The 13,990-nt window shown below is 37.5% G+C and overlaps 1 protein-coding gene across 8 annotated transcripts in view; it reads right to left on the bottom strand.

The window, feature by feature from the left end:
• Nucleotides 1–809: 809 nt before the first annotated feature.
• LOC121317287 (reticulon-4-like) overlaps nucleotides 810–13,990 on the bottom strand; it is a 27,987-nt gene continuing 14,806 nt past the window's right edge. For 6 of the 8 annotated variants that reach the window (XM_041253052.1, XM_041253053.1, XM_041253054.1 and 3 more), the window contains 6 exons: nucleotides 6,332–6,539; nucleotides 5,168–5,306; nucleotides 2,622–2,691; nucleotides 2,328–2,374; nucleotides 1,968–2,026; nucleotides 810–1,698 (listed from right to left, as the gene is read on the bottom strand). In XM_041253052.1, the coding sequence (XP_041108986.1) occupies nucleotides 1,656–1,698; nucleotides 1,968–2,026; nucleotides 2,328–2,374; nucleotides 2,622–2,691; nucleotides 5,168–5,306; nucleotides 6,332–6,539 (566 nt within the window). In that variant the 3' untranslated portion in view covers nucleotides 810–1,655. Of the gene's footprint in view, nucleotides 1,699–1,967; nucleotides 2,027–2,327; nucleotides 2,375–2,621; nucleotides 2,692–5,167; nucleotides 5,307–6,331; nucleotides 6,540–8,062; nucleotides 8,167–10,219; nucleotides 10,433–13,990 lie in introns of those variants that run through there. The other 2 variants (XM_041253059.1, XM_041253060.1) reach the window with 2 other exon arrangements.

Here is a 13,990-nt window from a genome sequence, read left to right as displayed (position 1 = left end):
TAAAAAAACAAACAAAAAAAAAAAAAAAAAAAAACATTTCAGTTATTTTCCTCATCTAACAGCTTGTCCCATGATGGCTAACTGGAACATTGCTGCAGCAGGGTGATCGCTTGTTGCGCTATATTAGAAGGTCAGAATTTACCAAAAAACAGCAAAGGCAAACAGGAGTCCCAGTGAATTCCATCAGTCCAGAAGAGAGCTGCATCTTTACAATGTTGATGCATACTCTCCTCCCTCGTATTGTTTTGTTTACTAACAGCCCTCCTGTTGGTCCTTATGCCACATTTTCAAATCAGTAAAACGATTATTTCCAGTATGCTGGCTAATCGCTTCCACTCGCCCAGTCCTAAGGTTCACAGTGCACAAGTAGGTCAACAGACAACATTGTATAATGCAAAGGATGTATAGACTGAGGTAGTAAATTAATGAAATGGACTGAAGACAGGATTATTGAATTAGTTTGCAAAGAGCTACACGTGTATTATCCCTCGCCGTAGTAGCATTATCCTGTGCTTCACAAATCCATTGAGAAGACTGCTATCAAGCCATTATAATTCAGAACTTTTAGCTGCTAAAATACCTCTACTGCCTCAAAGCCATCTTGCCAAATATGAATATATTAAAATCAGACTTCCTTTACGAAGCAGCAACTGATAGTCTAGAGACTGGAGTTTAAAAAAAAAAAAAAAAACACACATCACTGGCTGCGGACAACATTCTGGTACATTTTGAATATTAAATATTTGACATTTACCCCCAAAAATGACAATACATTTCTTTTAGCAAAATAAATAAATCACACACTGATCTTTGTCTATAAGCTTTATTGTTTTTTGTTTACATTTCACAATGCATTCCACAGACTAATTCTCAGCAGATTTTATCACAATTGTATGAAGTTTCATTCACAATTACTTGCATAACAAACAATACTTGAAATTTCCAAGTAACACGTTGCAGCTTTAGGTATTCAGTCCACAGATAAATCAGAAACAGCAGGGTTTAAGTGTGCAGTTTGTAAACTTGTTTGTTGGGACTTTACTACGCATCTGCAATGAAGTGAACGTCTGCATAAACGTTTTTGCAAAGGTGCTAATGTTCTAGAAATACTCTGAAGCTTATGTGCTATGGAAGTTATCAGATCAAGCACTGTGGAGCTGCTGAATGAAGCTTAAGCTTTTGTGAAACACTACACTGTCAAATCAATAAAAACAGTAAAAATCACAATACCACTAAATTTAATACCAAATCAAGTGTCCATTTCTTGCCAAGATTGTACCATTCACTACACATTTGTTGCATTTAAAACTATCCTCAGACTGTGCAAACAGAGAGAGAGAAAAAAAACAAATTCCCTGCTCCACTTGCACCATGATTTTCTTTAACGTAAGACTTTCCCTGGCAAAGCACACTTTACAGTTTTCTGAAATACAAACCAGTGTTTAAAAACAACATAAATAATAATTAGATCAAACAAAAGCAGTGGCATATAATACTTAGGCTGATGAAAACCAACGACAGGTTAACAAGAGTTACATTTTCACAACACTAGAGGACTGCTATAGAGATTCGTGAAATTACACTGCAATGTCAAGGTAATGTATTCGCTCCCCTCCGCCCGAGTGACTCTCTCCAAGAGATGCTGCCTGAAGCCCTTACTCAGACTTGCGCTTCAGTCCGGGGACTTTAGCTTGGATCCTGAAATAAAAAAATCAAAACACGCTGTTGTTATAACATTTGCTCCCTTCTGCAGAATCCAACACACACAACCTTTAAAGGAATCTGCAATTACAGACATTCCACTAGAGCCGAGAGTGTTCCCAATTTAGCTTCTACAGTACAATTCAAAATTGACCCCAATTTTCATTCATTGTATAAGGAAACACTTATTGCCCACTACCCCATCATATTTAAAATTGTGTCCCAAGAAAACTCCCAACTTCTCTTCACAGTTTAAACATACTTACTTAGCAACAATGTCTTTAACTTGATTGTTCACCAGAGCTAAATAATGGTCAATCTGTGCCTGGAAGAAAAGTATGCAGCAACTGTTAGTCATAAACTTTACTGTCTTAATCTTATGTTTCTGAAAATTGCATTTCAAATTTGTATTAATCCTTTCAATAAAGCAAAAAGAGACATCTTTCAAATCTCAGTTCACTATGATGGCATGGTTCAGACTAGCCGAGTTCAGATTAGCAAGAGTCTACTGTAATTTAATGAAATGTGTGAGAAATAGGATTCTTCCATATAAATATATAAAAAAAAAAAAAAAAAAAACACAACACACATTTCAATAAAAATAAATCTAAAACTTTGCTTCTTACCTGGTGCCTTTCATAAATAACTGGGATGCTAAACAATGAAATTAGAGCTGAAAAGAAATAGGAGAGAAAGAGAGATTTTCAAAAACTACAAGACTCAAATGAAAAACTAGAACATTTCAGTGATCAATAGGATCTCTTAACACACGACCAGAAACTTGCCTTCCTCGTATTCATATAAAAAACAGATTTGTAGCCTGCTATAATGATAAGGAGGGGACATAGCTACTTCCAATGAGAAAGCAGAAAGTCTTGCTATTTTACTAACTTGCAGTAAACACTCTTTAAAAAACTTACCCAGAATTAGAAGCGTCAGACCATTAAACAAGGCGCCAACATAGGTAAGGATCCACATCAATACAGCAAACTGAAAAACAGAAGTTACTAACATTTAATCTGGTTTTAATCAATGTATTTTCATTTAAACTTGCACCTACTGAGTGTACACATAAATGAACTATAAATGTTACACATGTTCACACTTTACAATTGGGGAGAAAGCATATAATTACATCATTCATTTGTGTATGTGGTTCATTCACAATCAGTTCATTTTTACTGGTTGAAACAGATTCCCTTTGGGTCATTCTTCTGGGAAGGTTGAAGGCAGCAAGGGATAAATTAGCAATGTGACCAAACAAACAAAAAAAAAAAAAAAGTTATTCGTGGTTTAGAAAAAGAGTGGAATGTGTCGAGGTATAGTTCCTGCATTACTTAAAGATCCGGTGTGCTGTCGAGCCAGGCACACACCCATGATGCTTTTCACAACAAACCCTTTGTATTTTGTGAAAATTTAACCCATACAAAACATACCACAAGTGGATTAGTTAAGAAATAGTTTACCAAGACAAAGCTTCTCAAGTCAGAATAAGCTTCAGGGCCTGCCGAGTGCAAACTGTGCAGCAACACAAACAGAGCTGCGAATCTGATGGGTGTTCTGTGACATGGCCCGTAATGAGGCACTACTAAAACTTGCTTTGTCTCCTGGTTAGTTCCCCAAGCAAGGTCATTTTCATGACATTCCAGAGCTCATAATGTTGCCGTTCATGAAATCTTTGGAAGCTGGTGGACACGTTGCCGTTTGTTTACTTTGTTAACAGCATACCATTCCCTTTACAGCGCAACAACATGAGGTTTTCATCAAGACGCTGCTAATATCCATCTGTGCTGAAAATGTATCAGAAATCAGCGTGCTACTGGACTACACCAGGTTCAGCTCTTGAACTAATTACACATCCTGCAGGCATCCCAAGGAATGCAAGCTCTCAGCCAACACTTACCTCATCACAAATACTAGTAACACAAACACTGGGAAAGCAAAAGGTGAGAAGAAAGTGTTTTTGTTTTTTTTTAGTGGGAACAAGAGATGTGGGATTGTTATCGGTTTATTTAACTCTCCCCATCAGTCAGGACGTCTGGGAATCCGTCAATTCAGTTTGCAAACCGTGAAGGTAATTTGCAGTTAGCAAATAGCAATTACCACCAGTTTATTTGAAAATAAGGCCTGCCCACTCTTACTTGTACGTTTAAAATCTTTTGTTTCAAAACTGGAATAACAGTCGCTCCATTTTCTGTATATTCCCACAGAATAACTCGCTCCCTTTCCCTTGGCACTTTCAAAGTGTACAGGCTACACTATTTCTTCCTCTCACTAATTTAAATCTTTTAATACGCTTCAACAATGTCCCCCATTGTAGCCAGCAGACCCCCTCCCCCTCCTCCTTCATTCACATGAGGCTCCAACACCTTCCTTCTCTGGAGCTTTTTCCCCCCCAAACAGCAGTAAATGGTCTTTCAGCACCTCACATCATTGCTGTGGGCTGAGACTGTACATTGCACAAACAGATTTATATTTCACAAGGGATCCTTTATTAGTAGACTGCCACAGGGTCATTTAATAGCAAGGGAAACATCTGCTGGTTTTATTGAGAGAAGAGCATAACCCTAAATAAATAGAACGTACTCTATCCGGATCTTAATATTTTTTATAGATATCCAGTGGGGGTAATGTCGTTCGAAACACTATTCTGAATAATGTGCTATTCATGGCACCAGCTGCTGCTCAAACACAATCCAAATAACTAGACTTCCTTTGGTCATGTTAGATTAATTACAGTGATCAAAAGGATAGTTTTTTTCTTTTTTTAAATATATACAAAATAGTCGTTTATTAAAAAAACCCAGCAAGTATTGCATTTTCAGACAGCCAACACGATAATGCAAATATAGGAAACAAAAATAAAAAAAATCTTATTTCGTAATACCAGGATCTCATCATTCTCCTGTTAATCTACGCTTCACCCACTTCTGAATCCCGAGCTCACAAAGTGGTCCTTTGGCTGCAGCTGTTCCTCCTATATAGGGGGTGCTGACACTTTCCTCATATAACTGTTTGTGCAGGATTACATGACAAGGAACATCTCAACTGCAGCTGTGAATTCAGTCCTTCAGAATAGCCAATTTATTGACAAGATGACAATAATCTCCAGCCCTGCCAATTACTGCTTAATACCATTTTTGGGGGGGGGTTATTTTCTTAGCCAGCTCCAGTAAAAGCAGATTGTGGGGTGCTTTACTGAAGTATTGTATTATTTACTGCTCAAGTGAATTCAGCTTACCAAAACTAAACAGTGTTTTACCATTATACTACCAGAAACATCTTAATTTAGCTGAACGTGACAGAGGTAATACACCTGTCCTTCACTTCATGTTTTTACCCTCACATAACACCAGAAGTGCCAATTATCATACTTGTATATAAGCTTCCCAGTCTGTTCAGCTTGGGTGGTGTACCCCCCCCCCCCCCCCCCCCCGATCCCCCCTCCTCCTCTGAGCTCATTTACCTTCAGTGAGTCAACCAAATCTTCAACCAGGAAGAGGTGTCGTAGCTCTTTCAGTGCACAGTTGATGTGGCCCAGTGCAGCATCACTGTATTTGTGAACCACCTCCTCAGACACAGCTACATCAGAGTCCAGGTAGGCCCTGCGTACATCCACATTTAAAAATGCATCCAATACAAAACAAAGACTGTCTCGTATGTTTGATTAAATTGCGATCAATTCTGCCCCTAAACATTGTTCCAAAAGAAAAGAATGAAAGTTGCTAGATAGCTGGCTGGCAAAATGGTTCATGTTCATTACATTCCACGTAACAAAGTCGCAACAAAATATATACAAATATCACTATACAACATTTTCAAAGGGTTGGGTACTGTTTAAGAGACACATTTCCTATATGGGATATAAACGGGTCTGTGTAACACGAGTGTTTAAAAATGTATATATGTATTTAGGCACGAGGATTGCACAGCACTTCACGTGCAAGTAAAAAATAATAATATGTGAGCACGGGGAATTGCACTTTATTAATTCACGTGCTGGGATTCAAGTGAATAATTAATTGGTAATTGAATCCCAGTTGACATGCTTGCCTTTTTCCTGTCCCATGAGACTGACTCGCTCTAAAGCAGCACAAAGTGTTTTTGTCCCAGGTGGCTTTCCATAGAGATCACTATGCATGCGTGCGCATAATCTGGTTTGTTTACTTTTGCTGTCTAAAACTTTTAAAATAGAGGCTCAAGAGCTGCTGTGTTGATCCTGTGTTTTGTTTTTATATATTAAATCTCACATAGCACACTGAGCTGTTTTTCACTTGCCATTTTTTTTTAAACGGTTACACAAATTCTGGTGAGACGGTAAATAATTGCAAGGTATTTTTTGTCATTTCTAGCAAATACAAATATCTGATTTTTGTATCCGAATACATGTCAAAAAATTAATTCAAAAATTCGGATATTTGTCCCAGCACTAATTATATATAATGTGTGACAACCATGTAATCCATCATGCATCCTGTCAATTACTATTTTTCAGACAAACCCTATTCATATGATTATATAGGGTGCAAAAGACTGGACTTATACACAAAAAAAGGTTGTACGGTAAGAACGTGGGTCACAAGAGTAAACTTTTGGATCATGGGAATCTCACTGTACTGAATGCACTCACTTGAAGGGATGGCCCTCATCAGACTTCTGAACTGCTTGCAGAATCCCCTTGTATATCCTGAAGGTGATGCTGACAGAAAGCAGGGCCAGAGCCAGGTAAGAGAACACACTGACAATGCTGCACACTGTCAGGGAGAGCAGGAGGAACAGGCTGGCTCCAAACACCACTCCTGTCTTTTTAATGTCGCGCCAGTACAGAAGGTCCACCACTAGAAAAGAATACAGCAGGGAGAGATGATGGTTAGGGATTGCAAGCCAAAACAGGCAGCAAATTCAAGGAGGTCCCGGTCACTACATTGTTTGTGCGAAATTGCTGTAGGAGTTTCTTATTTTGGGCTAAATGAAATACATTTGTGCATTTAATTATTTATAAAAGCAACAATTAATGGTACTTGCTAGGCACATAACTGGGTTTACAAGCAAAATGCATTCTAATAATATTTATATTATAAAAGTTTCCCAAAAACATTAAGGGCAGAAATCTCCCAAAAGGCACCTCTTAGGAAAAGGGTGCATAATGTAGTTCCTATTAAGAACTGATTGTTTTATAGTGGTTTAAGGCATGCAAACCCAGACAAGACCTTTGTTCTCCAATATTGGGAGTTCCTAAACAGCTGTGAGCAAGATCTAAATAAATCTGTTTCTAAATATTTCAGGCTCCTAATAACACCACTTCAATCTGTTAACCTTCACGGGTGTTCAAGTTCACAATTTAGTTTCAGTTGCTTGTGTGCTGTGTAGATTAGAGGGTCCTTCAATAAAGGAGGCACCATGCTCCCAGGTATTCAGTGTGAGCTACCTAACAGCTGTTTGGGGACTCTGCATTTGTATAGCGTTAAAAAAAAACATGCAACAGATTGTACTGGCGTCAGTTTATTTTTCATGCATTTGTAATTGTGCAAATACAGATTTAAAACAAAATTACGCTATTCAAACATGGTGCGTTGTGTAAAAATGTTACAGTATAAAATCAAAAAGTAGGCAGGGTTTACAGCAAATTAAAAACAATCCGTGGTCAGTCATTTTTGCTACGTCTTCAGTACATGTATTATTAACTAAATGTCTTCTGTAAAAAAATAATAAACAAACAAATAAATAAATAAAATAAACGGTAGATTGTCTTCGCTGCACCAAGTCATTCTAGGACATGGCAAAAAAAAAAAAAGTAAAAATAATACGTCATTAAAATGGATTTGCCATTATCGATCCCTAACATGGGCACAGCTTTCCCGTAGCCCGAATGTAAGAAATTCGATTATACAAGTATTATCTTCGAAAATAACCTCATCACGAATAGTTTGTTGAAGTTAGCATACAATATAACATTTAAGACAGGCCTGTCCAATTGCAAACGTGCCTGACTACATTTGGTAAGCATGAATTCTGTCTGGCTAAAAATAGCACCAGCTTTATCAACTGAATTACATGCGAATCTCATCCAATTACACACTGCTCAAGCTTTTTTTCTTTTCTTTTCTTTTAAATCAACACACGTATTTATGGTTTCAATCACACGTTTTTTCTCGATCATAAACATCAATGGCACACTAAAGCTGCTCGATTGTACTGTTTGACCTGACCTCTTACGTCCACACACCGATAGATCTCAGACTACCTAAATATCCCTCTCTTTCAAGTAAATTATAAATAAACAAATCTAAAATCAGACAATACCTGTGTTGTGTCAGGTCAGAAACACACAATGTTAATACATATAAAATGACAGACTAACCCAGTTTGGCATCCATCTTGAGTGCTTGCATGCATCCAGCTTCAGCACACTGGACTGAAAAAAAGGGTTTCACTTCCTGCTAGGTCACTTGGAGGTCTACTGTACTGACACATTAGTAACGCAGCTCTCATTGCGCCTGACTGCCGCGCTCTACCCCGAGTGCTACACACAAAAGCCAATTGCAGCGGTCGCCTTGCCGCTGGAAATATAGATAGAATGCTGAGCCCGAGGGAGAACCCCTAATCTATGCTCCATTCACAGTATTGGGAGGGAGAAATACTATATAATATATAATTTATACTAATCGCCTGACACACTTTATATTAGCCATTTATACAACGCCAGGCATCAGATATGCCACAGATGATTGAAATCCTGTAATACATATTGAAATGTCCCTGTATTACCTTTATGCATACCCCAGATGGGCTACACTGTGCTCATTAGTGGGATGTGTACTGATAAATGAATGAATACTGATAAAACCCCTATTAGAAGGATGATGTAATAATCAGACAAGCACCTTAACTATTGTGCACAAGGCTCAATAAGCTTGGTTGGGTACCACAGGTGACTGGTTCACTGCCAGCCTCTCTGTTTTAGCGTATGTTAACTGGTTTGCTCTGCCTTCTGCATCGCTACAGACCTTCCCCCTACTCTTGGGAGAGGGATCGAAATCTGCAAGTTCACTGAATCATTATGCAGGACAGTCTGCTTAATTCATAGCTCAGAGTGCACTTAGCAAGGCATCACGAATGGGTTGCAGTTATCTGAACATGATGAAACCTTGACCTGAGGCACAGTAACTTGTAATATCCAACAACCCACTTCATCACTATGGCCAACAGGACCTAAGAATATTGCAACATCTACTGTATCACTGCATCTGAGATCACGGTTGCATCAGTATATGCACTATTAATCATTGACTATTCTTGCTGCCCTGTAAATGCAAAATGACTTGCAGGTTCCTAATACTATGAGGACACTCCGTGTCAAGGAATTTCACTCTTTCTATAATTAAACTTTAAGCCTTTACAAGCTGAACAGCAGCAGTAGTCAGCTACAATCTAGATGCTCAAAACAATGCAAAACATTTATAAGGCCCCATTCAACAGGTGTTCAGCAAAAAAGGGAAGAAACTCCAGTTTAAAACATAATTATTTTATGAAGAGTTTAATTTGTTATTGTAATCTAATATAAGGGAGATTTATAAAGAAATTACATGTACAGCTATGGACAAAAGTTTTGCTTCACCCTATAGAATTAACTAATTTTGCTTTAAAAAAAAAATCAATCATAACTTGGTGAATAATGTTATGTTAACATATTGAATTGCAAGCCGCTTTATAGTTTTCTATATTTTTAATGAAAAATGTGACATTTCAAAAACTAACAAAATACCGTACTAGTATGGCTTCCGGTACACTTTTGCAATATCATTTTGTAGTGATTACATGAGGTTAAATAAAATATCTAAAATTATGTTCAAATATACATTTTAAAATTAGGTCTCAATCCTAAAATTCTAGGCGATGCAGAACTTTTTAACATAGCCGTACAGCAACCTCCCTCTAAAGGCCCCCTAAAAAAACTGCCAATATATCCTTGCAATGGAGGTCTCTGAATTAATCACACAGGCTATTAAAATACACTAAAACAAAAGCATGCTTAGAGCCCTTCCTGTTGTGCTTGCTTTATCATACCCCTGCCCCCTTACCTTTATACAGAATTCATCCTTCACCAGTTGGGAAGGGAGAGTACACAGTGTTCAAAGGTTGGACAGCTAATCTATAGTTCATTTTAAAAGAATTTCTTCTGCTAGCACAAAATGTGAGATAGAAACATAGCCCACTCACAACTGTATGCAATTGCACACTCTGGTAAAGTTCTCTGAAGCAATTTACCAAAAAAAAGTTAAATTTTAGGAATATTGACAGAAAGTTGTACACGGACTAGGCCTATACAAGGGTGGTCTTGCCGAAGATTGAAGCACAATTCTACCCAGTGTTACTGCAATTCACTGAAACAGTATTGTAACCAGTACTGTAACATGAAATTTTAAAAGGACAGAAAAAACACCAAGTAATGCATCGCTACTTCCATTATTTCAGCAGGGGCGGGAGAAAAAAAAAAAAAAAGATGATAAATATATACCCTGGTCTTTCCAGTGTTTCTTCTGGCAGTCCATCTCTGTGCTTGTAAAATGATTTAACTCTCAGCTGTTCAGATCAATAACGCATTCCAACGTAAAAGCAGCCACAGCAAGAGCAAGCAGGTAGAGCTGTGACAATGTGCAATCCCTCGGATCTGATGAAGCATCCGTCTCCCAGTGTGAAGGGGCTGCAGCTCAGTCTGATCTCCAGGACTGTAGCACCCCTGCTGCAGGACTCGGGTCACCTGACTGTCTGCTGGGTGTGGGGAGCAATGACGCAGTCTAATCTGTAGCTAAGCTAATCACACAGCATTGCATGATCTCAGGACAAATTGCTCAATTTAATCTTAACTGCATTCTGGCCTGCACTCCCCCAGAGTCAAGTCACATTTTAGGCCTACACTCAAAGAAACAGAAACTGGTAAAATGTGCCATATATACACTATCATGAATATTCACTGTATTGCAAGTTACATTTGTTTAGCTTGTTTATTACATTATACCTTGATAGATACATACATACATACATACATATATATATATATATATATATATATATATATATATATATATATATATATATATATATATACACACATATATATATATATATATATACATATATATATATATATATATATATATATATATATATATATATATATATATATATATATATACACATACATACATATATATACATACACACATGTATTTGACACTGTTGTAAAATGACAATTAGTCCTCATATAATATGAAAATCTAGATAATGAAACTAGGTATTTTCTAATTGAAGCCATCAAAACACAACTGAAGTTTGTCGGTCTGACTGTAGAGTGAACAGGTAACTGGCTCCACCTCCAGTTAAATGCCTTAAATAAAACCCTCTGCAGTAACTTACAAGTGACAGTAACTGGAGAAAACATTACTTATTTGTTGGGTATGAACTACGCAGAGTCACTTACAACAACGTCTCACCCGAAAAACAGCGCACAAGGAGGTTAAGTGACATGCTCAAGGTCACACAGTGAGTCAGTAAATGAGCCAGGATTTGAACCGGGGACCTCCTGGTTACAGGCCCTTTTCTTTAACCACTGGACCACACAGCCTCCTCTGCACTCAACTGGGTAATTATCCAGGCTAACGTTAACTGTTAACTCATTGGCCTGTTTGTGGAATCTCTTCTGAGAGTACGAGGTGGCGGGCAGCCAGCTAGTTCTCTGGGCAGGTTTTTTTTTTTTTTTTTTTTTAAGAGATTATATTTCCATTTTAAATGTTTTCTTGCCCAAGAACATAAAAGTCAGAACAGTGTTAGAAATGAAAATCAGGCTTATTTTCCACCTGAGGCAAGAATAAAAATGAGTGCAAAGATACAGGTAGATCTGGAGCCTGTGTACAGTACACAGTGCACCGACTACCAGCAACAGTACGGGTCACAGCATGCTGACAGGGTCACAGAACATAGCTGAAATTAAAAGGTTACTGAAAAACAATAATGTGAAAACAAAAGTAATACTAGGACGTCCTACGCACTCTCAGACACAAAATTCAAGAGATCCCAAATTCTGACACATTTACTGATCCATTCCAGCACAAGTTTGTCAGTACTTGGCAAACATTTGAAACACACCTTACTAACAATAGGGCACAAAATCATTCAACTAAGGGCTCCTTATCAGGTTAACCTTCATATCAGTGTGGTGTGCAACTAAACCAGGCATCCAAAAACCATGATCTTAGTTAAGGTTCAACCTCTGTTAGTTTATTCTTTAATTACATCAATAAAAATGAGTGACTAACCACCCTAATCTGGCCCCACAATTTGTTAGACTAAGGAATTGCATTACAAACACTTTCAAAACACACAGGCCTACAGCTACGGCCAAAGGTTTCACCTAGAATTTTAGGATTGAAACAATTAAATACTACTACTTAGATATTTTATTTATGTAAAATCAAAAAGTCAAAATGATGTTGCAAGAGCCTACCAGAAGCCATAATAGTGCACAATGTCACATTTTTCAATGTCAGTTCTTGTTAAATATTTGGGAAAACTACAAAGCAGTATACAATTCCATATGTTAACATAACATTATTCAGCCGGTTTCATTCGACTATGCAATAAACTTTAATGCCAAAAACTTTTGGCCATAGCTGTAGCCCAAACAGTGAAGCATTCTCGTTTGTCAGCTATCTGAAATCTGGACTTCAAACACTAGATGGCGCCAACATCCAAGACTAACTGGACTCCACCACAACCTCAACGGGAAAACCGCAGAGAAGGTGTACTGTTTCAGATAGCCTCCTAAATTGTTTGCACAGAACTATGCCCTTATGACAAAAAAGTGCACTCAATTAATTTCTGATATAGGGTCTTTGTAGGAAGTGTGTTTTTGTGTAAGTCCCCCTATGGAATATAAATAAAACTAATAAATAAATGAAACAGAAAATCATCAATTTGACTGACTACTTGCTTGCTTGATTGATTTAAACATCCTTCCACCAAACACTTGGTGTAAACCCCACCATTTTTGCACATTCCGTTGGCAGTAGCCCTGTTTCAACACCTCCCCAGTGAGGCAGACACCAATTCCCTTTCCAATCAATTCCAACCATCACTGATCAAAACTGTGATTAGCAGTGCTCTGTTGAAACAAGCTTCTCACAGTGGCAACAAATTACTTCAATTGAAGTCACTGTTAGTCAATTAGATTGTTCAGCTGCTTTCATTTGAAGCCAATCAACAATTCTTATGGTCTCTAAAATATTAAATTCCATTTCCTGCAAAGGAATAGGAAACTGATTTTAAAAAGGAATTGGAAGGGAAAAAACAGGAATTAACCCAAACCCTGATTGTACACCTGCAACAAGACAGAATTACAAGACTGACAGCCATATCTAGATGGAAGATTTGTTACAGGGAAGCTGAACATGTGCTTTTGTAAAACATCAGCTTTAGTCAGGTTTTTCAGGTTTTTTTTTTTTTTTTTTTTTTTTTAATTATTCATGTTTGTAGACTGAAATTAGTTATTGAACATCATTCATATACAGTTTTGTCAACTCTCAAATGAGTATATAACATCAAAAGAATTGATTAACTGAAAACTCAATATAATAAATTCGCTACAACGTTTCGTCTTCCCTCTTCTTCAAATTCTTGAAATAGGTAGGCAGACATGCTATCTGAAGAAGGCAGAAGCCGAAATGTAGCTAATTGAAATATTGAGTTTTCAGTTCATCAATTACTATTCTTCATTATTTCTAGTGACTGACGAGTATCCTGATTCTCCATGGATATAGAACAATTTGAAGTTTAATTCTCTGTACTAATATTTGTAGCGACGAGTGCATTGCTAGCTCAAAACTAACGAAAGACATCTGTGTGGCAAAATATTCTGACCCATATTTTATATATTCAATGTTTCTTCTAGGTAGCTAGTGAAATTCTCATTTCTCGCACTGAACGCAAAAACCGATTGCAATGCCGATTGTAAATACTGTTGCTGTTGACACTAAGTGGCGCAGGTAGTGAGGACGTAGGTAGGAGTCCCATAAAAACAGTATTAGCCAGATACATACAAACCAGTTTAGGGGTCTGTTGCCATGGTAACAGAAGAATACATTCTGAGAGAGAGAGAGAGAGAGAGAAATAAATATGGACTGGAGGGGAGGCGTATACTGTAGTGGGAAACTATCGCCCCAGGGTAGAACTATAGTTGCCAACAATAGCAGTTTTGCCATAGAATTCTCAGAGGAGTCTGTTGAGTTTGTGA

Source organism: Polyodon spathula, chromosome 6 (genome assembly GCF_017654505.1).
Source record: "Polyodon spathula isolate WHYD16114869_AA chromosome 6, ASM1765450v1, whole genome shotgun sequence".
Taxonomy (NCBI): Eukaryota; Metazoa; Chordata; class Actinopteri; order Acipenseriformes; family Polyodontidae; genus Polyodon; species Polyodon spathula.
The sequence above is the reverse complement of the archived record's forward strand: the minus strand, read 5'-3'. Positions and strand labels throughout refer to the sequence as shown.